At 39.2% G+C, this 27061-nt stretch overlaps 1 protein-coding gene across 5 annotated transcripts in view; it reads right to left on the minus strand.

The window, feature by feature from the left end:
• Positions 1-27061, minus strand: part of LOC311085104 (uncharacterized protein) — a 42877-nt gene that overhangs the window by 10016 nt on the left and 5800 nt on the right. For 2 of the 5 annotated variants that reach the window (XR_014606738.1, XR_014606739.1), the window contains exons 2-4: positions 27020-27057; positions 18008-18065; positions 3506-4538 (exon numbers count right to left, since the gene is read on the minus strand). Coding sequence is in view for 2 of the 5 variants with exons in the window: in XM_084117522.1 (XP_083973648.1) it covers positions 4408-4538; positions 18008-18065; positions 21899-22060 (351 nt within the window). In the remaining 3 variants the exon portion in view is untranslated. Of the gene's footprint in view, positions 1-3505; positions 4539-18007; positions 18066-21550; positions 22097-23368; positions 23628-27019; positions 27058-27061 lie in introns of those variants that run through there. The other 3 variants (XR_014606740.1, XM_084117523.1, XM_084117522.1) reach the window with 3 other exon arrangements.

Consider the following 27061-nt stretch of genomic DNA (forward strand, 5'->3'; position numbering starts at 1 on the left):
CGCCTGTTTTCTCTCAGACTGTAATCAGCCATGGTTGACGCTAGTGTGTTTTAAAGGGCCAGTAGCTCTTTTTGGATCAAGTTGTGTAGATGAAGCACAATTTGATGCTTTTGATATTGCATATATTGTACTTGATCTTAAAAATAACTTATTAGTGCTTAAACAAAAGTCAAACATGACATGCTAATCATATATGCTGTATATATATATATATATATATATATATATATATATATATATACACATCTTAAAATCTTCCAAAATGCACTGCTTATATGTATGATATATTCATGAAAGTTGCTTTAAAAAAAATAGAAAAGCATTCTTTTCTTAAACGCTGCATATGCAGCTTAACATGCTAAATGCTAATCAATTTGACAAAAAGAGAGACTTATTATACAAAAAATCCATGAATGCTTTGTGGTAAATAGGTTTAAAATATTATTAAATGAGCTGCTAATAAATACACAGGCATTGAGTAGCCAGTTTCCCTTTTTCCCCAGAGTCTTTAGCCTGGCTAGCCACTTGTCAGATCACAGGTGGAACACAATCAAAAAAAAAAACTGCATATCACCCTGGCAGAACTGAGCAGTGCCAATAAATGCTTTTAGCAACTATTACTTCTGTGGGTGGACCACATTCAATCAATAACCAAGCAAATAAAAGCAGCGGGTACTCAGAGCATAGAAACCCCCTCATAACGGTGAGACGGCACTAAGGCACGGCTAACATTAAAACATTAAACATATAAGCCGGTCTCTGCACAGAGGGGAGCCATAACGCTCTCACATGATGTTACAGCACTCGTGGAATGTAAGAACGGTCCAGACTTTTTTTTTCTTCAAGCCTAATCAGGAATTGGAGAAAAGCTTGTAGCAGACTGGCAGTGAAGGGAATTTTTATGTTGTCGTTTTTATATTTTGATAGAGCGTTGGAGCCAGTATACCACTCATTTGAGATAGTTCAGCCCAGTTATTAAGCTTCAAGACTTTCAGGCCTTCAAGGTAGAAGTGTAAAAGGTTTACAAGTAAGACAGCCATATGAGTGTGGTTTCATATTGTGAGAACAACTGAAGCCTGGTACATGTAGCTGTTACAGCAGATAATAAAAAGGCAGCTCTAATAAATTAAATGAAATTCTCCAAAAAAAATAAAAAATCTTATGACACATAAATCTTGTGCCGTCCACCACACGTGTACACCTGTACAACACGGGTGGGAGGTTAACATATCGCTGGGTCCTAGTGAAAACGTGGCCTTTATTCTGGCACCTAATGGGCGTAACACTCGCCCCACCGTCTCCTCCTTTCGTTTCCCGCCTTTGTGGGCTGCTAACAGGATTTACTGTACTCAGTCTCCCAGCCTAGCTTTGCGTTGAATTATGCATAATTGCACTGGTGTACTCACACGCATGGCTAACACTGCGATTAGCATAAAAGCTTTTTGGTTGTCCTTTTTTTTTTCAGGTGGGAGGGGGATATTTTTGTGTTTTGAAGAGAACTTGAATGGCACTAGATTTGCAGCATGTGTGAGTGTGTGTATTTGTTGGGGGGGGGGGGGGGGGGGGGGATAGGGTGCGGTAGCCTTGCTAGCGTGTCAGGCTATATATAATTTTGTCTGGCTCAGGCTAAAACATATGGGCTCCCCAGCTGTTGTAAATATGCAAATATGGAACAAACGCAGACTGCCTGACCCAGACGTACCACTCTGCTGCTAATATGCGTTTTAGACAGCAACTTGTCCAGACAGATGCATAACCCCACACCCACCACAGATTTTAACTGCCCTCTCCGCCCAATTTAAACCAAATCACCCCACCCACATGGCATATCACACCTATGAACCACAAACGATAAAACCAATAAGAGAAACGGTTATTCCAGACAGTTATTCTAGTTAGCATCACTAGCATCCAATATGCTACTTTTAAAAAAAGCTAATCAAATTTGAAAAAAGAGACTTGAACCAAAGCTATAATAGGCTAAAAATACCCTTTTTTTTTACCTTTTTTGAGAAATACTGATTGAATGAGTTAAGTATGTAAAATAGTTTAAATACGAGCATTCGATATTATTGTGTCAAATTGTTTACAGTTGCTGAGACAACGTCATGCTGTCCCTAACAATGCTACCAAATAAATTTGTAGGGTCTTTATCGCTCTTACAAATATCGTAGAGCAGTCTTTACGAAGACATTTTTCTTTTTACTGCCGTACGGTACTAGTCATCCCACCCTAGTTTCAGAATTTCACCCCTTTTATCACTATGAAACATAATAATAAGAGACAGGATCTAGTCATCACACTTCATCATGACTCGTAATGGTTCGTACAAGATGGCGAAAATTTGTCGCGCAAATGTAATAGGAGAAAAATGTATAAACGTAGTACCCTTTCATACAAGCTTTACGGTTTGGGTCATGCATTTTTGTAAAACCCAACTTGTACAATTTCTTGCCATTTTGCCATCTAGTACAAATTATTATGTCTTTGCGCGAGTTTGGATCTAGTCAGTTTCGACTACTACGATGCTGCAATTTCAAGCTAAATAGTTTACATCTATTGAGGACTTTTTAAACTCTGTGTTTTCGTGAAACAGCACATACAGCTTAAAATCAATTGAAATGAAAATAAAATAAATCAAATCTGAATCAACCCAACAACTTCTTCATTAGCCTGGCTGAAAAATCCAGCAGACATGTACACAGACATCTCCCTGAGCATGCAGGCTAACTGCCTAAGCCCCTTTCAGATCTTCAGCTCCACTGACATGATTGTAATAAAACAAGTGTGAAGTTTTGTATTGTAAGGAGGAACACAATGTTGCCCGGCGAGCGTTTGTGTGAAGGGCGCGGATTGTCGGGTCCCACGGCACAGCAGTGCACCAGGGCCTACAGTGAGGAGTGCTGTGCATGCTAATGAGGTCATTATGGGAGGCTGTCTGGAACCGGGCCCTGCGAGTGAGGGATTTATGTAGCTAGACTACCCAGTCACAGATGTCACAGATGGCACAGGCATCAGATGCTTTGTGTGTGTTAATGCCATATTTTTCACCCATTTCCAATGATAGAACGCTACTGCAGCTTAACATAAAGCAGACAGACTGTAAAAAGATTTAAGCGATAAAGGAAACATGTGCATATGTCCTGCGTGTTCAAAGGCGGCGTGGTTAACTGGCCCCACCAATAACGGGAGAGGGAAATAAGCATATGCAAATGCAATTATCTGGAATCTGCATATTGGCCCTTGATTAGGCAGATGGGCAGCGTTTAAAGTGCCGCCATCTTGGCAGGGAGACAGCTGGCAGGCATGGGCGGCCATTTTGTCGAAGGCGCTGCCCAGTGAAGACGAGACAGGATGACGGAAATCTATACAATCATCTGCCACTTTGTTCGATTAACATAACGCAAATCAGGACCTTAAAACAAGACACCCCATCAACTGGAACACAACGTAAAGCTGATGTTACTGAACCCACGCGTGACAGATTACTGAAATCTTTCCTTACCGAATCCAACGCGTTCCTGTTGAGCATCCAGGGACACAGGAACTATCCAGTGCAACCACTTTTCGAATTGTTGGCATCGCGGGCAGGCCACGTTTCAGTCGTTCACATCCCAAGCGGATCTGTGGCCTTGCAGGAGCAACTTTTCTGGAACTTGCTCCATCTCGCACTGTTCTCCATTGGTCCATGATTTTATTAATACCCATCAAGTGCTTTGGTCAAGGGTGAAAGCCATTACGAAGTGCCAAGCCCTTCACCTACAAATCAAAGCCAAGTCCTTTTCCAAGCCACTCGAATAGTGGCAACCATCAAAAAAATCCAACCATGGTGGAAAAGGTGAAAAAGAATTCAAAATGCTCTCTTATCCCGGCCCATCAGATGTAGAGCACTTTGTGCATGCTTAGGAGGAGGACCACTAAAAAAAGAAGGCCTCTTGATTTAGCGTAAAAGAGATCTCCGTCAAGCACTCATTACAACAGTCAGGGGGAATGTGCACTCATAGCGAAAAAGGAATCAAAGACGGGGGAAAAAAAGACCTTTGACATTCTTTTTCTACTCGTTCTCCAGCAGGCAAAGTTTTATCAAGTGATGCCGAGCCTGGAAAGGCCCTCTGGCAGAACCACACACGCACACGCACACACTCAGTGTTGCATGAAGAGCGTCAAGGCTGTTGGCCCTCTCTTTAGCTGATGCAAGTTGACTGAGATTGGGCTGAGAGAGAGAGAAAGCGGAACACAGGCTCCCATGGCTCCATGGCTGGAGGCAGCGTTGGGCGACCCCTGGCAGCATCTCTCCTCAGTATTGATTTCTCTCCCTCCTCGCTGCTGAGGAGCCAGTAGCCGGCGGGGAAAGCGAGCTGCCTCGCCTGCCCACTCCGACGCTCCCTGGCTGGCCCCTGCCGTCTCTCAGAGACCCGAAGACGGAGAGTCGGGACCGATGGAAGAGAGCCCATGGCGGTCCGCAGCTGTGTTCACCTGCTCCGGGTTCACTCCTCCACCACTATCACTACTCCCACTCTCCGCTCGTCTTCCGACTCCTGCCAAAACAACAGCGAGGGAGAGAGAGAGAGAAAACAAGTTTAGCTTAACTTTCAGCATTTTGCCCATTGCAAATGTCAATCCGCAGCTTTGATCAGGGAGATGTGCAAGGTGAATGTTTTGGCATCTGCTCTCAGTTAGTAATGTGAACTTTCTAACCTTGGAATAAAAAAGCTGAGGCAGGAGATTTTTTGAGTTAAGGATGTCAGGCTGAAAGAAACTGTCTGCCAAGTGCACTTAGAGCCCCTATGCTGATGCTTCCCCCGTACAGCGGACAAAACCGGGACTTTAAACAGGCGGTTTAAACAGAACTTGTAAAGCGAGCAACTTGACTAAAGACTTTTCCGGGCCAGGGAATCACATTTTCCATGTTATTTATGGACTTTTCTTGACCGTGGGAACATCCCACACCCGTTCATATTTTACCCGGCGACTAAACTACAATGATTATTTTTAAACGACACTTGTACGTGTTCCAGTGCTCAAAGTTTCACCTCAAAATGACGTTGTCTTTAAGTAGGTTAAGTGCTGAAAAATGGGGGACCGCTTCTGAGTTTGGGGGCAGGGTGCAACCGAGGGGGCGAGCTGCATGTCTCAGACACAATAATACTATTCATTGGGTCCAGACATGGGTGTTAACACCCCTCTGGCAGCACACAATGGGGCTCCCTGGCATTGAGACAGCCTCGCTGATATTGTTAGTTCACGGCAGCATTCGGCCGGCCGCGGGAGAAAGCGTCGGCATTGTGCCGGGCCGGCAGGACGGGCGGAGGGAGGTGAAAGGCGAAGAAAGAGAGAACAGTGTATCTGTCAGCTCGAAGGGAGAGGGCTGGGGCAAAAAAAGGGGATGGGAGAGTGGGAGGCTGAGGCATGGCATTGGACTTGTGAAAAAGAAAAGGAAAAAAATTCCCTAAAAAGAAGATGGGGGTGAGAAAAAGATTGCACTATAAATATTATTGAAGGGGGGGCGGGGAAAGAAGGCGGAGGGGATGGGTATGAAGGTTGGGGCTGGGAAGCCGCTTTCTGCGTTTAGGTGAATTTCATGCCTGCCATAGTTACAAAGCACAGGGGAACAATGAAACTGTGTGGCGATGGATAAAAAAAAAATTTATTCAGGGAGCTTACAAGGGAGAGCGTGAGAGAATACGAGAGAGCGAAAGAGGGAGGGTGCTGCTGCAGTCGCTTCACGGTCGAAATCAGGTACGCCACTGACATCCAACTACCGCGAGAAGTATCTCTCGCTGGCTTCTCCCGTCTTTCCTGTGTGTCCACATGGGGAGCAAGACAGAAAGGAGGAGAGGCGATTTGAGGGTGCGAACTTTGCAGTACTAGTTCAGCAGGTAAAGCATTGCAGATATCAGATTAAATCATGACAAACATGATATTTAGGTATTGAGGAGGTCTTACTCCATATTTAGATTAGTGGTTGACTGATACATGTTTTTTGATACATGCTGGATACTCAAATAATTACATTTGTTCCCACCTAATCCTAAATATGTGGCTACATTCTTGCAGAAATGCTTTGCATTTGTATGCCAGTAAGTAGCATTGTAACACTCACCAACAAAAGTCAATACATATCATATAAGGAAGATATGCATGCATCATGATACATCTCAAATTACCATTTTTTTAAAGGAACAGTTCACCCTAAAATTAGAATTATTATTTGCGGAAACTCTTGTCCTCCACTGTATCTCTCGTTCTCTTGTGAACGTTTAATAGATACCAATTGTTTTTGGTGACATCAAAAGTCAAACATGCCGTAATGTTATCATGCAGCAAGTTCAAATATGCTCAAGCATGAAAGAGAAAACTAAAGTGGAGGGGAAGATTATCAATGAATAATGATTTGAATGTTAATCACACAAAGCTATAATATGATGTATAGCAAATATCACGTGGATTACTTTTACGATGCTTTGAAGTCAATTTTTGGATTTTTCAATTTACATTTTTTAGTTGTACAGAAAAGAACATCATCAATATTCTTCAAAATTGAGTAAATCATTTTTGGGTGAACAATTCCTCTGCAATAAGGTACGCTGTGCTGAACATGAGCTTTCATTTTTTTACAGAGGTGGAATACTTGAATCCAAGGACTGTATTTGCCATAACGATTTTTACTAAAGAAAAAGATACCAAAGCATTGCCTCTCACTTTTACAATAGCAAGGCCAATCAATCTCCCCTTGTTGCAAAGGTTTAAAAAGATCCCTGCAAAATCTATTTGACTCTTCATGCTTACTTCAACACAACTTGAAAAAAAAACATTAGTACACACACACACACACACACACACAACTAAATGGCACCGGTTTTGTCCTTACACAAATACTCAAAAAAGCTCCAGTTTCTTCTGCACAACACCAAGCCTGCTTTTCAAGAACACTACTTTATGAAACGCTACTGTTTGTTTCCCTCCTGGTTAATACAGAGCATCTGTTCCCATGGCAACCTCACCTCCTCTTCCGTCTCTGACTGATGCTGGGGCAGCGGGGGCGCGGCCCGTCCGAGGACACGCCCCCTGCATCTCACTGCAGCCCATGAAGGAGAAACACAATGTGATCAAATACGCTATATGGCCAAAAGTATGTTTTCCTTTTGGTTAAGACCTTTAAATACAATGAGGAGAACTGGTTTTGAAATAATATGTAAGTGTGATATTTGTGTGTCCACATACTAGTCATGTGTCATGTAGTCGTATTCACGTTATTAATAGAATACATAAGTCTTTTTTGTCCATAGATTAAAGGTCAAAGGGTCCAAAGCATTTTATCGTATGGAAAAATTCTTCAAAATATTTTGTTTCACAGAAGAAATAGGCCTACTTGAAGGTTTGGAATGACATGAGGGTGAATAAATGATAACATTATTCTTTAATTATCCCTTCAACTATAAGTAAGCCAATTGTTGGTTGATTACCATTACACTTCGCCACTTTGTCAAAACAGTGTTTATTTTGTTTGAACATTTCGACCAGCCTACATAGCAACACTGGCTCAACTGATGCTGTGGGTTTGGGGGTGTGGCTACCTGTTTAACCAACCAATAGCAGATGAGAGGAGTGGTTCTTGACACCAGTTCGAAAACTACGGCTGCATCCGAAATCACATACATCCCTACTATATAGTAGGCGAAAAAAAGTATGTGACAAAAGAAGTATGTCTGGATTCACAGTACTCATAAAACAGTAGGCAAAAAGTAACCGGATGACCTACTACTTCCGCCGAGATTCTGAAGTGTGCATACGATGGACACTTTACTATCCCATGAGGCCACTGGAAAGGATTTATGAATGGCAGTGAAGCGACGCACTGGCGCTGGTAGGTCACATGATAATGACAACATGGCGAATGTATGTCCGGATTATATTCATACACATATTCATACAGTCGTGAAGTAATCACTTATTCAAAATAAGTGCCTGCTCAAGAAAGTATGCGATTTCGGACGCGGCCAACCATTCTGCTTGGTCTCACTTCACTTTAACACAATGCGCTTAAAGATCAACAATACTGAATTTCCCTTCTTCCACGGCCTTCACAGTGTATTGGATTCACATGTCGCCGATATGTCTGACATAATCTCCACATCACAAATGCTGCAGCTCAACTACAGCAGATCACAGTACAGTACACAGTCGGCTAAAGCCAAGCTGTGGGCATCACTCGCTCTGATAACAGGCCGCATTATTGGGACAAGATGTTTGATGTAGGGGCCAGATATCCCCTCAGCGCTGCGACATAGATCACAGCACCAACCAGCGTCGGATCTGGCTTTTCTAACTCCTTACTGAGACCACAGGGGAGCTGTTCCATTCTGCACATCAGTGGGTCTCCTCCTCGCCACTGCCGTTTCATCTCCATGGACTGTCTCCCAGGCCCGCATGAATAAGTAACTGCACACACGAGCTCAGCTCTCGGCTTTGATGTGCCGAGTGCCGGTAGCTGTTAGCTGGGCTGGATGAACGGGGCTCTGCCGCTCAGGTCAGAGGGCTCGCTGGCTGGTGGGTTAATGTACCTCTGTGGCCCGTGGGTAGGTCCTTTGTCCCAGTGGAAGGGATTACACCGGTGGGAGAGGGGCTGGACAATGTGACCCTCCTGAGAGGGAGGGGCACCAGAATTCCTTGCCATTGAGGCAGGTGGTTAACTTCTCACTCAACTCAATTACCTAAGCTGAGCGGGAGTGGAGGACTCACGAGCAGGAGAACGTCTCAACAACCTGGGAGAGGAAAATGACAGTAGGGCTAGCAAAGACTAATGATAGCTAACAAGCAAGGGACAATAACTTTCTGTTGATTAAACCAATCTCCTTCATTGTGTTACCTGGTGACCAGGTAACTTACTTTTTTAAGTTAAACCAACAATATTTTGTTACAGTGTAACAGCTGGTCATTGTCACAAATTAAACCTACAACCGTGAAGAGTCTTGTATCATTCAGAAAGGGTTTATTTTGCGATAATGATGGTCTGCCTGTACATTATCCCAATACATTAAATAAAATAATAAATATGAGTAATAACACTAATAGTAATAAATAATAGTATTTAAAATATATAATTGTGTTTACTTCCAGTCCTGTGGAAAATAATAAGTAAATGATTAGAGATGTTTCTTTTTTTTGACAAAATATAAATGTAATACTCTTACTGAAACAAGTCCAGGGCTGCATCCGAAATCGCATACTCTCTTGAGTAGTTATGTATTTTGAATAAATAATTACTTTACGACTACTAAAAAAGTATGTTCTATATAGTATATATGTGATCTGGACGTACTACATTCGTCATGCCGCATTATCATGTGACCTACCAGCCTCGCTGCCATTCATAAATCCTCACCCGTGGCCTCATGGGATAGGAAAGTGTCTTTCACACTTCAATATCTCGCCAGAAGAAGTAGATCATCCAGTTACTTCCACAAACTTCATCACAAACTTCCTGAAATAATGTATATGAGTTTCTATACATTCTCATACTTTAGACTATGGCGTCTATTATGTCTAAACACCTTTTTGTCATTAAGTGTTGGGGGGGAAAACACACTCGAGGCCCTCCTCAAAAAAAGCAGCAGATCACAAAAACAGATCTTCTTAAGTAGGGCAGAGCCAAATGAAACAGACATGGACACAAAGCTCTGACCGCAGAGCATGTTAAATCTCACAAATCTGGTATTAACAGGCGAGCCTATGACAGCTATGTGTAAAGACAGCCGAAACAGAGGCGCGAGATACCAGGTGCACTTAAGACTCTTTATGGCCCTCAGTAGAGCTTTCCTACACCCACCACCACCTTCAATGCCTGACTAGCCCAGCTCTCTGTTAGCCATATTGATCCTGACAAGGAGGAGGGGTGGGCTTTTTCTATACATACACTGTAACAGCACAGTCACTTGTCTATCCTCTCTGACCCCTTCATCTCACTCATCAAGGTTAAAGAACTCTCCAGAAAGAGGAAGAGAAGGCTAGGGTGGTACTCGTGCGGCGTGGTGGAGGGGAGAGAGAGGGATTTTCACGGTGAGCTTATCTGTCTTCATGAAAGTAACCGCCTCAGGGTGCCACTGTAACAGAAGCAACCTGAATAAGCCCCCCCCCCCCCCCCCCCCACCCCACTTCAACCCCAAACACAATCACACCTCCCACTCAATTGAACAGAAATAGATTTACGACCGCAGATCGCAACACAGCATCGTTCATGGAAGTTTGCGCTAATTGCTCAAACTGTGTTTATCGTGTAACAAAACTTAAAGGTTTTTTGATACTGTCAATGATAACTGAGTCTAGACAAATAAAATGCACATCATGATGATAATTAAACATTTAACACCGCATGGTATTAATGCGCTAAGAAAGTTTTTGGAACAAAAATCTGATTGTTTCAAGTAATCAAATCAGAGTCAATAATGTCAAGCTTGAGCTGTGTGAGCAGCTAAACAAGGAATAAACAATTTACTAGTGTTTGCATGCTATACTTACAGTATGAGATTAATCTGATATTTACTCAACAACAGAAACATAATTACTACATGTATACTATATCCGCACAAAATGACATGAACACACAAGGAAACTTGCACAAAGTTATACGCTAGTTAGAATGTGTAAGTCACATTGTGAATACGCTCTTTCCGAAACCACATGCTAAACATGGAAGGATATTGAATATTTGGTGTAAAATGAGTGAAATTTCGATTTTAAGAGTAAAATTTTCTAAAAATGTATTTATTTATATATATATATATATATACACTAAATATACTGACTAAATTTAAAGGTACAATAAAATGGAAGTAGCAAAAATAAATTTCATATTTTGAGGTACATCGGAGTGTCAAAAAAGAAAACGGTAGCACTTTATTTTACAGTCCTGTTCCCCATGTACATACTTTGTAGCCTACTTATTATAGTAATTACAATAAATGGTTAATAACTATGTACTAACCCTGAACCTACACCTAAACCTAACCTTAACCCATTACATTATATTGACCAGTACTTAAAGTGCAACCGGAAAAACAATGAGTAAAACAAAAAAACTAACAATACAATGGAGCGAAAGTCCCTCTGTTGAAAAGGTATATGAGAATATACAGTATCTATATGACCTTATTTCTTCCAAACATAAAAAAGTGGATTTTTTACTGATTTTTGAGTGAACTATCCAGTAACACTTTAGAATAATGGTCCGACATTAATAGGTAACTATGCAGGAAGTAATGCATGACTAAGTAGTAATAGCACATTTAGGACTGAGATAGTTACTTATTAGGTAATCAATAGTTACTGATTGAGATTAGCCTCATCAACTAACTATGACAAATTATAAAGCATTACTAATTAATTACTAAACATTATTGTGTGTCTGAGACGTAATCAATCATCTTTTATACTCAGAACGTGGTCATAAAATGCATCACTAATTACTTAAGTGTTGCCTAGTCAGTCTGCAGGAACTACTAGTGATCTGGACTATTATTTTTAAGTGCGAAACATATTTTTCATTTCATGATGATAAAGTGAGCTATCCTAGCTGTGCTTTTTCCTAGCTGCAAAAAGACAACAACAAAAAATGAAATAAAGTGATACACTATATTTCATTTCTTCAGAAGCGGTAAATAACAAATGTATGAGGAAAAGACCAAAATTTGCAAGTTGGTCAAACCAACTTCACTGGTTGGTAGCATGGCTAAGAACCGCACCAAACAAGCAGGATCCTTAAACAAACAACGATAATATACATCCGCACCTTCTCCAAATGAGGCTCAGAACACTTTCTCTTTAATTGAAGCACATCTGATCTATTACGGCCGGCCAGGCGCTAAACAAAAGGCCATTCTGGGCCCCGGGAAGCTCGCTACAACCCCACGCTGAATTAACATGCTGTACGTTTCCCTCATTGTGCAGGGTGATTGCCCCAATGCATCTTCTCGCTCAGCTAATTAAGTGAGTCTCTTCTTTGTCTTGCTGTACTCCAGGAGCCTCTGAATAGGAGAGGGAGGCAAGAGGAGAGGGGCGATGCCAGAGCCTGTGCTTGTTTATCAAAAGAATGGGGCTTATTGCAGGACAAATGTACCATAAAGGAGTGTAAACGGCACAAGGTGGGTGGGGAGAGGCAGAAAGGCTGTGACACACTGGCGGAGTTTGTAATACGCCTTTAACAAGATGGCACTTTCTATAGAAGACGAACCCGGGAGAGACGCAGGGTCCATATTCGCTAATAGACTGCATGTATAGGGCCATAAACGTGTAGTCAGGCGAGTGAGCTCTACAGAAGATGGAAAAACAAACATGCAATTAAAACTAACAAGCATTTTATGGACCTTTCATAAAAACACACTAAAAACCAACAAAAGATGCACTCTAAAAATAGATTTTTAACTATAAATTCATAATGTAATTTTCCTGCATTATTCATAATTTTCACATATTTTACAAAAAAAGGTTGTAGCGTGAAAAAATATATATTAATATATATTAATATTAACTTGTGAATTAACTACTAAAAGTAAGGCTGTTTTCTCTGAGAAATATAAAAAAAATGGCTCTGGTTTAGCATCCCAATTGGCCCGGCCCAATAATTCTGTCTGAATATCCTAAAATTAATCTCTTTCCATCCATCCATCCATCCGAATATGCAAATATCCATCTATCTATCTGAATATCCATGCGTCTAAGATCAAAATATATGACTAAAAAATGTCAATATTTGGGGAACGGACTGATCTCTGAACAGCAGGTGTATGCCTGTGCGTGTGCATTGACCAAGTTAGCTTGTTAATTTTCAAAATCTAGGACTGTTGGTCTAGAACTAGACAATGGCCTCAATGTGACCGAAATTAGAGTCAGGGTCTTTTCACGCTGCCCCGTCTCCCCAGTCTGAAGGTGGCTGTGTGCACACACCAAATAAATGAGTTGTGTGTATGCATTGTCTGCGTACACAAGCTCAGTGTATATATTAGCAAAGTGACTTGACCCTGGCAGACTCGGGCCACTGTTTTGCCCCATTGCTGGGTCGTGGGAAAAAGGGGAGACCTCCTTTCACAGCTGCTCTGGCCGTTGCATTGAACCAATGGAGGCGCGGACCCTGCCGGCCCCCTCCCCGCTGGTCCCATTCACTTCGCAGCCTGCTGCCTTTTCATAACGTCCCCCGCTAAACCTCCCTCCTTCTCTCCCTCTACCCCCCCCACCACCACCACCACCCTCATCTTCATAAATACACTTCACCATTGAGGCAGTGTTTTGCATGGCAATGTCACAGAGGCCTTACTCAGCTTGGCTAGCTTTTCTATTCTTGAGAAAATTAGCCGATTTCTGCACCCGCTTTTGACGTCGCCAGCACACAGTAGCCACTTTAAGCAATCCACTGTGAGAAAATGTAGGCTTTTTTTAGCTTTTAAACAGTAAGAAACATCAATCAGTTTTCTGCAGAGAAACATAGGCTTTAATTTATGTTAGCATATGCTAGCGCTACCAACAAAACCCTCCCTTGAACGCAACCCCCTCGAGCGCATGCATTAAAAGAGATTTATTTCCTATCAAGGCGTATAATGCAGGGGGTAGCCTATAATTCAAATGAACTTACAAAGCCAGCTATCGAGCTCTGTATATGAATTCCAATCTATAAAGAATTTTCCTTCCTGCTTTTTTTTTTTTGTTTTGTTTTTTTGTAGACCAGAGGCTTTCAAACAAATGAAAACTACCATGAGTAATATATCTACAATTTGGTTTGGTTCACAGCATTAGCCTGAGAAAACCACTGCATAAATCTCAAAATAAATTGTTGCTTAGAAACTTTTAGTCAGACGAATTCATTTCACAAAAGGAATCAAAGTTTATGATGCAATGCTGATGGACGCAGCATTGTAATGCTAATACAACTAGTATAATTACCAGTAAGATACTTCACAACAATCAACTGGAGAGATAAAGCTAGATTTTTATGTTTTCTGAAGTAAATGTGCATTGTTTGCCCGTACTAACCCTAAAACCGCCACAATATTAGAGCTGGTCTGATAACTTTCTTAGTAAGCATTCTGAGTGGTTTCTATAGCATTGCTAGGGGGATGCTAAGGTGTTCTGGGTAATTACTATGCACCAAAAGAGTCCAACCTCAAGTTTATATGATATTCTGTACCCCAAAAAATGCTTGAGGTCTTCTGTCAATCGAAGTCTGGGATTTTTTCCTATGTTTTCATCAGCCAGGCGAAAAGAAAATCATCTGATTGCTTGAAAAGTTTAAGTTACAGTAAAAACACTAATATTTAAAAAAATATATTCAAAATTAAATATTTTATTTGAATTTTTGATTTTCAGCGTCATATGATCCTTCAGTAATCATTCTAATATGCTGATTTGCTAGAAACATTTCTTATTATCAATGCTGAAAATAGTTGTTTAATATTTTTTGTGGAAAGCAATACATTATGCATTATTTTCAGGATTTCAATGATGAATAGAAAGTTTAAAAGAACAGCATTTATTTGAAATAGAAATCTTTTTTAACAATGTTAAAGTCTTTACTGTCACCTTTGATCAATGTAATGCATCTGAATAAAAATGTTTTTACTCACCCCAAACTTTTCAATGGTAGTGTATCTCAATAACATATTGTGGTATCATTCATGTCTGAAGAGGTTATGCGTGGAAAATAATAAGTATGAGCAATAACAATCATTTTAGTGAGAAAATTGTAGGGACTTGATCTAAAGCACTAGTAATTTCCTGCTTTTCTGATCCCACGTTTGCCCATAAACATTTGATCACAATGGTTCTGTCCACGTGAGGCATATATACACCTTCTAACTGAATATCAATAATTCCTGATACATTTTCAAAGCATCGCACTAACAGCGCAATCTTCCGTGGCATTTACAAATGGTAATAGTGCAAGTCAACAGACAGAACATCTTGAGAAATCTATAGATTTTTGTGTGTGCGTGAGGCTCGGAGAATTTGTTTATATATGCTGCCTCTTCTCTCTCCTACGTGCATCATTTCAGAAACTTTGCCTCGCATTGAACTATCGAACCTTGCGTGCGCGCTATTGAGTTCCTCTATAAAAAGTGGGGGCTCGTCCGGGTACGTGAAGAGTAAGGGAAAGCCATGGATGAGGGTGAAAGGTGGCTAGCTGGTATGGAGCGAGAAGGCTCATAGCCACAGGGTGCTAAGTCCCCTCTGATCCTCTGTCTCTGATTCCACAATTCAATTCTTCCTCTGGGCAATCGCGATCTAGAACTAGGCCAATGTCACAGACTGTTTTTCTGGCTTACAGAATGGGGGAAAAAGAGACTCGCTTGCTTGCTCTCTCTTCATCTCTCTCTTGACCAACTTGATATCCCCTCCACTAGCCCTTTTCATAGTTAGCGTTTTAACATACAAGCTGTGTCCCAAATGACACACTAATCACTTATACACTATGTACTCAACTGTGTAGTTTATGAATTTCATTTTGTCGTTCAACATCAGAGTCTGATCACCATTCCCTCTCTGCTACATAATTAAAGCTGGGACAGTTGAGTGCATGAGGTTTTTCAGTTAATTTACTGTATCATCCAGGTATTTAATGTGCACTTTTTCTATTTGGAATTTTCAGTGTGAACATACTCGCACTATTTATACTATAAAACAGCATAGATTAGTTTATGCAAGTATGCAAATTGGAACGCACCTACACTTTTAGGGGGGAACACCCAGGAAGACACTGGGGCGTTATCCTTTTAAAAGGTACACCTTTGTACTTTATTTACCCTTAAAGGTTGCATGTTAGTACCTAAAGTATACATATGTGACCCTGGACCACAAAATGGGTAAATTTTTTTGAGTTGAGATTTATACATCATCTGAAAGCTGAATAAATGAGATGCAACTATTTGAAAATCTGGAATCTGAGGGTGCAAAGAAATCTAAATATTTAGAAAATCGCCTTTAGAGTTGTCCATTTCTGTTGGCGATTTTCTCACAAAAATACATTTCTGATATATTTAAGATAGGAAATGTACAAAATATCTTCATGGATCATGATATTAACTTAATATCCTAATGATTTTTGGCATAAAAGAAAAATCTATAATTTTGACCCATAGAATGTTTTGTTGGCTATTGCCACAAATATACCCGTGCAACGACTTATGACTGGTTTTGTGGTCCAGGGTCACATATTAGTACCTAAATGTTACATATTATTTCCTTTTGTATCTTTTCTATGGGAATGTATGCTAAAACACAAATCCTGAAAAGGGCTAGTGGAAGGATATCAAGTTTACTAACATGGCCGCTGGCATGTAACCCTGTTCAATGCCTCAAAAACCATCCTAGATCTTCACAAGGAAGTACTTAAACTGTAAAAAGACTTCCATAGTCCATATATTCTATATTTCTTCTGTATGATACAATGTGAAATTCTATGAACTCTAGTATTTCTATGGACAGCTTTCTGACTGACTTGCGCCACACTACCTTCACGAAAGTGCCATAAAACGAGGCTACTTTCTTGTGTGGCGGCGTAAGCGCGCTGAATACACTGCGTGGGAGAGAGTGGGTGAGTTTGACAATTCTGTGTTAAGGCAAGGGGAGAGAGAGAAAGAGAAAAAAGGTGCTCATTTCTTTTTCAATCTGTGTTTCACAATGCATGTGTGCCTGGAGAATTGCAGCTAAAGTTCACATGGGGGAGGGAAGGTACCTGCCCCCCATCTCGCAAAACCCACTAGAGTTGGGGAGAGGAAGGGGGGCTGGAAAAAAGGACAGAATGAAAAAAGTGCCATTGAACTCTGACTTGAGATTGTGAAGGGAGAGAAAGAGAGAGGGTGTGAGTCTGAAGAGGGTTAGAGTGAGGGCTTTGGTTGGAGGAGAGGGGGGTGGCGGAGGAGAGAAAGAAGGGAATTAGGAAGGTGAAGGACTGAACCACCCTCATAGCCTTTCCACATGAGCACACCTTATATACACACACACCGCCTGGACTACTGCAATATTTTAAAGGGATAAGGCTCTGAACAAAAGAATTAAAATATAGATCACACAAACGGCCTTCCCATCTCTTGTCCGGCAACAGTGTGGAAACAAATTGGATGAGAGAGGGAGTGAATGAGTACGGCGCTGCACTGTCAAGCTCGTAAAGATGAGCATCACACTTTAAGACAGCGATAAATTAAACTACTATGATCAGAGTAACATATAAATATTTAATTAGATCCTCAACTTTAAGATGGTCTTGTACTAAGAATATGTGCAGTTCAATCGATTACTTTTAAAATGGTATTTTAAAAATGAATAAGCCTATTATTTATTTAATACTATATTTATTTTTGTGTCATATAAATAACAATATATGATATTAAATAATAATATTAAACAGTGCACAAAATATTGGTCCCTGCTGGGAGAGAACATGAAATACAGTGCATCCTATGCTAGCCTCTGTCTCCTTGTTCCTGGGTAAAACATAAACATAAATTTGAGCTTCGAAATGAACATGTAAGCCAATGCCTGGCAGGATACGGCTCTGACTAGAGTCATGTGACATAAGTCTGCTTTACTCCTTACCACCAATGAGCAAGGGCAAACACTGTTGCCATAGTAATCCCTCCTATGTTTGCCATCCAGCATTTTTTGGGGAAAAAAGAAACCCGTTTTGATGTCACGCGAAAGCCATATCGCCACAGAATCTCAACAAAAATATCCCCTTGATATAAATACTGAACATCTGGACCAAAAAATGGCTTAACTTGAAATATTAACAATAACCAGACATCTACTCTTAGTTTCTAAAAACACATAACATGGTTAGTCATTATAAAGGTTTAATTATTAATTATATATGCTAATGTTAATATCTGTCCATAAAGGACGACCAATAAACTAAAGTGCTATGCAACAAGAGAATCTGTTACATATTTTATTCTTAAACATCCAACCTCATGCAGAAGGAAACTCAAGGTCATAGAGCGTATGACAATGCTTCATCACTCACCTGATCTGTGGTCACTCGATTTCTGTGTTTTATCACTGGTTTCTGAAGTCTTCTTTTCCTTTAAAAACACAAAATTGCACATCTTAATGATTTCAGCATATCAAGTCAAAATACAAGCAATTTTAATCTAGCTTTGGGTGGTTTGGGACATTTCATGATGCTGTTATTATTTTATTTAAAAGTTTGCTTGAATTTCGCTGATCTTTCATCTTTGTGAGGCTCATGTACTGATGATCATTCACAGAGCTACTCAAGTGGACATAAATAGGTAAACTAATTTTAACCTGTTTAGGAGATCTTAAAAGGTCACCTGAATTCTTTTAACATCACTTTCTTTGTCATGCATGAGGATTCAGAACACAATGGTATGCAGGCAAATTATGCAGGACTCAAAAATAATATGGCATGCTTGAAAAAAGATATAAAAAGCTTATTATGCAATAGATAAATCTTCTTACATAACCACTAAAAAGCTATGCAGATTTAAAAAAAAAAAAAATCTGCGAAATCTGTGACATCAGCTTTAATAATCTATGTCCAGGGGTTTCAAACAGGGGTCCACAGACCCTTGAGGGTCCCTGAATGCACTCAAGGGTGTTTGGCGAAATAATAAAGCCTATATTAGGCCTATTATATATATTTTTTTTCTAGAATTTTCATTAGCCTATATTTCTAACTATTTGAACGACCATTTACTAATGATCTGCTCAGAATTATAATGTATAATCTTGTAATTTTCCACATGCATTTCAAAAAAGTTCAAGTTTGGCATTAATAAGAAACAATGCCTGACACAATATGAGAAACAATGCCTGACACAATATGAGAAACAAAACTTTGTAAATGCTTTCTAAAACAGAACGAAAATAATTTAGCACATTACAGACTAATGAAATTAAGTGTAGTAGCGGAATACATAATAAAAAAAATATATTTCTTCGCTTCAGTTCTTTCGGTTCATGTCAGTTTTATCAATGTTGGCGCGGAATTCAATTTAAAGTTTATTTTGACGGTTAAAAGCGCGTGACGTAACTTTAGGGAGAACAAACAGTAACGTCAAAGGAAAATACTTTAGGTGAATATATTCATATTTTCAACATTAAAACTTCCTAATGAGAACAAAAATCGAGTCAGTCATCTTTTATTTCGGCTATTATATGGTGGTGTCTTAATCTAGTCAGCTGTTCGGCTAAACAGGAGTTTTTGGGCATTACCGACGCGTCGAGAGTCACCTGAGGGGTTTTGGCACATTTGGGCGCGTTGATAAACAAAAGTGCTGACTAGGTAGACTGTAGTTTATTTCGTTTTGAGAACTAGTCACGCAGACTTCGTGTTTTTCATTTAACTGTATGTGAATTAATAAAATATTTCGTCAAATACAATAAATAATTAAAATATTTAAAAACGGAGGTTTTATTCCATTATTTGGACATACAACAGTGGATAGCGAGGCAGTTAAAAAAGCCAGCGAGTCTCTGGTGTATGTAAAATATTTTAATATAGGCCTACTGTATTGGGCCCGTTTAAATCTGCCAATGTAAGACTGCAAATAAAGGATGATTTTCGTTCCCATTTCATTTCTTGGATCAGAGGCCGTTGCTAAGATACCAAACTCAGAATTCATAAGTTCAGCGGAGAAATGATTGACATTTGCTTTTTGAGGTAAAAATGAAAGAGGAATAATAATAGATAAAACGTCCAATTTTATTGTGAGTAGCAGTATTCCTGTTTGAAACTTAATCTATTTGAATGAAATTCAGAGAGCGGACTGCAAACAAAATTACAAGAAAATACAAGGTATATAGGTTAAATATAATGTGTTATGTGTGTTAAAAAAATACAACTTGGCACTAGCACCAATTTTAATAATACAAACATAACTCCAGTACTGTCACTAAAGCTTCCACCACTGATATAGTGAACAGGATAGAGATTATACAATTGCCATCATTTTTTATAAATACTACTGTCTAAATAATGTAGTCTGTCATCTGATATTTACAAGCTAGTTTTGCTAGACCAAAAAAAAAAAGAAAGTATTTGACCCTAAAAATGGCAGTTTTTCAGAACAGAGTAGTCAGGCAAACCAAATAAAATTTTATTACCACTTTCCTGATTGTAAATTAGCAGCCCAAATTCATGCATCTTACAAAACTGAGCCAAAACACACTCGAAATATTAAATTTATAGCCACACCCTTACACTCACACCCATAGAGAATCGAAACACACACACTGTGGCCGATTTTAAGGCCTTGTTGCAAAAGTACAACTGCTTCTTGACATCATATATAGCAGTGATAAAATAATCATTGTGTTATCTATCTTTTACTAAATTCACAAACACACTCTCTATAAGAATTAAATGAATTATGCATATTGTTAATAATAAATAGACTCTTTAAATATATATTATCAGAACAAAATAAAGGCAATGCATCGAAAACTGCTCAGATATCCCCACAAAACCCCGCCTGCAGCATCTATCCTCGTATTTTGAATCTGCAGTTAAACTGGGATGCAGAGTTGGTTACATTTAATTCAGATTAGTAGACGTAGACAATAGCAGTGCTGCGTACGCCAGGTGCTAAGACAAGACTCCATCTGCTGGGGCCCCTAACGCAGGACCAGACACATATTAATGTGGGAAAATGTCTGGGGCGCCTCTCAGACAGGCCTCTCGCTGCACCTCAGACTCGGTTTGTGTCATGCATCTATTACACGTCTCTGCCCCGCACCCCCACAAATTTCAACATCTCGTGATTTGTGCGAAAAAAAGAAAAAGAAAAAAAAAATGTTTAAGCAATCAGCAATTACCGAGACAATCGGAGGTCAGTTTCCTGATTCCATATAACCATCATACAAAACATTTGCCATTCACAAATATTGTAAACATCACCTTTGTGGTATTTTATATTAAAAAAAAGAATGAGATTACAAGGTTGCTCTAATTGTGTCAAACTTCAAGGCGTTCTTTTTGTACAAAGAAAAAAATCTCTATATCACTCATTAACAACATGCATTTTAGCCTTGCATCACATCCTAGGATCAAAAATGGCTGTGTGTGATGTAGCACTAACCAGACAGGGACATAAATTGCCAAAAACAACAGCTAGTATATGTACTACAACTGTCAGATAGGCCCATAAATACTAGAGTGCGTATCAGAGGCCTAGTAGTTTTATAAAAAAAAGTCTCATTTTAAAAGACACATTTGCACACTGCATGTGTCATAAGCAGGGTGTCTAAAATAGCCTTGACATTTCTTTTACAGTATGATGTCATGAGTGATTTTATCATTTGGATCAGCAACAAAATTACGAAGAAAAAGAAACATCCACTAAGCACAATAATCCTCTTAGGCAGATGAAATTCTAAAATATCTTGCAAAACGCACAGGTTGACAGGTGTACAAAGACGAGGTCAGCCTTTTAACCTCAAATAGGGAACATTGTATAGTTTATATTTTATAATAAGCCACACATATGGATGATTTCCTAGTTAAGGCAGTACAATAAGACACAAAGAGTGTCAAACCACACACCTCCGAGGTTTGACTTTCCCATATTACATGAGGACCACGTGACCCAGAAGATCCGACCAATCGGTTGAAACACCTCGATGAACCGATTCCTGTCATCCCGAATTCATACATCAACATCATTATCACGTCTATGAAGGAATGTTGCCCAGCACAAGCACACTTGAGAATGAACGCGAAGTCCGTATCCGCCTTATTATCAAGCCCTTGCGTTCTGTCCGCGTACTAACGCGTCCCTATGTAGCCGCAGGCAGATTCCACGTAAAATCCATGTCTTCCACATCAGCTTTAGGTATTCCAATCCTTCCAGACCACTGAAACGCATTCACGCATCGCCAACTGCATGCCTACCGGATTCGATGCTCTTTGTAGCGGACATCGCCGTCTCCCCCATACCCCGACCATCCACATCCCTCCGGCTTTCCAGACTCGTTCCCATTCAAAGCGCTCCGAAGTCTTTGGAATTAGTTTATACTTTCGGTTCTCTAGCTTTATGATATCACATAAACTCATACAGCTAGATAACCAAAGAGAAAAACTAACCCATGTGTCTTAAAGGGACCGCCGCGTACGCCAGATACTGCTTCTGTTGTGGTCACATGGAGCTATTGCATTCACTGCCGTGTGTGTGTGTGTGTGTGTGTGTGTGTGCAGCTCCTCCGATACAGTCTCACTCTCTCTTTCACGCGCGCGCACACATACACGTGGGCTAAATACACTCACATTAGGTGCATTTGATAGTCTAGCGGCTACTGCGCACCTCGTGCATTTGGACATCTACCACATTGCAATTAATGCGTGTGAAACACATTCTTTTATGCATTTTGCTTAGCGAAGTCGGATCATAGGATGTTTATAAAATCAAAATACGCGTCCAAAAAACTGTCAATGAAGGGATAGGTCGTTGGAATTAGACTTAGCAATACAATTAGAGCTCAATAACTCCACGCGCGTTGATGGCACGCTGTCAAAGCACGAGATGAAAATTGCATAGCCTACGTAGGCAACTACCTTATTTCAAATAATAGTGAATAATAACCTATACCTTATAAATTATCGTATTTTACAGCACAGCTAGGTGTACTGAAGGCTATCGATACCCTGCTGGATGCATTAGGATATTTAGACTGTCGTTAACAGGCCTACATTGGGTATCTGGCCTATTAAATGTCTCATCTCGGAAAATGAAATATTAAAAGGTGTTCTATAATGCTCTCTACAATTCAACCTGTCCTACTCAATTTGATTTTCGCTACATGTAACAGACAACCCCTTCCGGAATTGCATCTACATCAAATGAGGCAAATAAATAAAGCTAAATTGCCAGCTATGGGGTTCTTTAATGGTTCTTTCTTAAGTGGTCCAGTAAAGAATATCACCAAAAAAAACAAATAGCCTAAAAAAAAAAAAAAAAACGGTTTGGCAGTTCTTGAGTTAGCCTATAGGTCTTTGTAAATTATAAAGTTCATGATGTTTCATTATAGGTTCTTCACATCATTTTCTAAACAACTCGCGAATAAAACGTTCTCTGCAGAACTTAGAAAGGCTAGCCTACATTTTTGGTTCTTAGTGGAACTTTTATTTTTAAGGCTGCTATGCAAGTTTAAGTAGGCTATATATCATCTAAATCAGTCTATATAGGCTATGACAAAGAATTTGGCGACTGATTTGACAGATAAATAAGAGATAAATAGGCTACAACTTGACACATAAAATACAAACGAAACCCCCGGATAGGTTTAAACGAAGTTACGCTTGAAATACACAACATGCCCCTCAAAAACAACGCACATTTAATGTCACAAAAAGATACGTACTCACAATTTAATTTTCCATCCAGCGTTTCCAAAACCGTCCAGAACATCCATTTAATTCAGACGACAACACACACACACACACACAAAAAGTTAATCTCAAGGTTTACGTGGTCTTTTCGATGCCTCGCGATTTATTTGCTAAAGTAAAGACGGTAAAATAGAAATAAATCTTTGTGGCGAAATCTTCGAGCTGAAAAGCCGAACAGGAGGACGCGCAAGGCTCCGGCAGCAGCAGTGAACGGCTGAAGATTGAACTGAGGGGCTCCTCTGGGCAGGGCCACGGGGGTCACACACCGCCAACACAACTGTGATGTCACCAGCATTAACCATTAATGCTTATTGATACACATGGCTGAGCAGGGCTGAGACACCCGGGGGACGCGCCCGTGACCGAGCACTACTCGCAGCTTCCGGAAGACTCGCGCTTAAGCTAAATATTGACCTCTTTAACCTGCAACATAATCTATGAAGTTATTCGAAATATAGTTCATAGCTAAATACACGTGTTCTATGATGAACATATGTTGCTTTTCTAATTGGCTTAAGTCATTTTGATGTTTTGTGGGGCTCAAAAATGTCTAGTGTAACGGTTTTTTATCTTAATTATCTTAGTATTTTTTACATAATATATTCTAGAATTTCTAAAAATATATATAAATATATACATTTAAATTTTGGGGAATTTTTTGCCCGCCAAATCAAAGTCAACGTGGTTTAAACAACATGCAGGAAGCAAATTTGTTGTCATATAATTGTCTTATGACTGAGTCAGGTCTCTCTCTCACACACACACACACACACACACACACGCACGCACGCACGCAAAGGAAGTATTTAGCTCTTTATGTTACATTATGTATGACCAACACTAAACCAACATTTAAAAAAACAAATTTTATCATCTCGAATTTCATTTTATTTTTTTATAACCGCCGATAGGTTGCTTTATTTGCCATTTTATTCTCTGATATCTGTGTATTATAAACGCAATACAATACAAAAGAAGAAACATTTAAATCCAGTCTGTTTCTTGTGGCGCGGAATATCACACTGCATTCTTTATGAGGTCCCACTGTACAAGTGATTCTGCAGTTGTGGCCAAATAAAACGTTTATTGGTGTTGCCTGCAAACGTTAAACACCATGTAAAGCTGCATAATATAGTCTACTGTATGAAGGGCACGAGAGCAGAAAGGTTATACGGTATGCTAGACGTTACTAAGGATCTAATGTTTAAGCAGGGCAGAAGTGTTATACTTCTAATGCAGATTTACGCAAATTTAAATAAAGCGACTTAGTGCGCCATCAACAACCAAAATGAAAGAAATTAAGAAATGTGCGTGAGTTTCTAATAAAATACGTTCTCAATAAATAGGCCTACATATAATAAATAAACATTTGGATGCAGACAAGCAGATGGAGTCTCTCCCTCTTTGTCTCTCTCTCTCTCTCTCTCTCTCTCTCTCTCTCTCTCTCTCTCTCTCTCTCTCTCTCTGACAGACAGATAGATACACACACACATACACTTGGCCTATCCTTATTTTCCATTAAAATATATTCCCCAGGTTATTTGAGAATGGGATCTCCCGGCGGCTCCATATAAAACAGAATGGACTGGTCCATTTAGCAAGAGGAAAGCAAGATATTTCGTGTGCACTAATGAAACCGTGTAAAGCAATAAACTTGATATTTCGGCTGATGTAAAAACTCCAGTCTGTGCTTTAAATCAAAGCAACAAAAAAAGGGGGGGAAAAGTGTTTTTTGTTTTTTATAAAAGCTGCAGAATTCTAGCTGTACATAATGCAGCTACAAGCGCGTGACCTAAATCTGAGAAATGAGAGCATTTATTAGAATAGATAGGCTAATGACAAACTGTAAGGAAAAAATATTATAGCCTAACACTAAATAATATCTTGCTAATGAAATCCACAGGTTAATTACAGACAGTAGGCCTATTTAGAAGTTAAACGACACTATTTGAGAAATAGTGAATTACACATATAGCCTATTCGCTAATTTCATTAAATGTCTCGTCTCTAGGAAAGTCTTCTTGATTGTTTGTTTGTTTTTACACTCTATGAGTACAACGCAACGGGAGAATGCCTCATTTTAAATATGAGATTAAATATATATGCCAATAATATCAGTCTCAGCATTATGAAAGAAGTGAATGAAATGATATTTTCTACGAGCGTTTAACGATGATTTTTTTAAACATCTGCTCATTGAGAACCTTTTTATTTCACATGAGCCTGAATAACCAAACTGCGTAATTTTCAATATAACCTTGACAATGATTTTAGGCTAAAATGTTCATTTTAGTTTTAGGTTGTTGCATTTGTGCAGTTATAATGTAAAAAAAGAACTATCTCTTACACTTTTGTCACAGTCAGAACACTTGATTTGTTTACAATGTTTAATTCTAATTCATGTTTTATAGGCCTCAGTACAATTTTACTTAAGTAAAGCTTGCCTTTTATTTCTGCAACCAAATTATAAGTATACAGGCCTTATTACAAAAAAAGTATTGTTCGTTTTTTGTTATTGTTTAGAATTCTTATCATTAAATACGCACAATTTACGACATACAATATAGCCTACATTCATGCAAATGCAATTGTGAGAGTCTCTCTCAGTCTTGCACCTTCAATCTCAACCCCCGCCCTCTGACACACACACACTCACACACACACCTCCGCATGATTTAGACACTCCCGCTCTTTGCGTCATGTCCTGTTTCAAATATGCGTTTCCCACCCTGCTCAAAAATACACTGTAAACCCAGAATACAGGCCTGCATTACACAATTTAAAGCAATAAATCGCATCTTTAAAACAAACATTTTGAGTTTTTTTCTTCTTCTATAGCCATAGCATATGTGAGCAAGACTAATTTCATACTAACTGAAAGAAAAATAGCAATAAAACTACTAAGAGGTGTATTTTGCGACAGTTTAAGACGCACTGAAGCTCATTCAGGTAGAAGGGATCTGTCCTTGGTGCTGAAGTTCAGATTACACAAAACACCGCTTATATCTTTCATAATTATATACTGGTAACTTTGTAACTTTGACATATACTCCCCCTTTTTTTTAACATGTGATTTATTTTATTTCCCCCCCTCAAAAGGCTCACATTTGCTTCGTTACAGGTAATAGTTAGACAAGTTACAGCTGGTTAATGCAAAATGTGATTTTAACTGCTGCGTTATTTAACATCAAGATCCATTAAAAAAAAATTAAAAAAAATGTAAATATACAAATTCTAAATAAATAAAAATATGTGTAATACGAGAACATTTCGTTTTGAAAACCAATTAAAGATCATGCAAAATCAATTTAGCTTTACACAATTTATTTTTAAATAATTTATACATTGAGTCGTGTTCTTGTTGGCATCAACTCACAAAACGCTCTTATAAACCGTAATATAAACATCTCTAAATAAAATATTTGTTAAAGAAGTGGCTAGAAGTAAATTTGTTTATTTTAAGATTTTAAAGGTCGCGTTCAATTAATAAGTTCAATTCTACTGCAGGCAAACATTTTCAACATTACAATTCACTCTTTTTACTCAATAATTCCTACTTAAAAGTCGATACAAATAACATTCTTATATAACACCCTGTTTTATCCATCAAATCTTTTTAATTCTTACCTTTTAGTAGACAGTGATGACCTCTCATATCTGAGTGCCTGG

The sequence above is a fragment of the Abramis brama genome (assembly GCF_963993115.1).
Source record: "Abramis brama genome assembly, chromosome: 6".
Lineage (NCBI taxonomy): Eukaryota > Metazoa > Chordata > Actinopteri > Cypriniformes > Leuciscidae > Abramis > Abramis brama.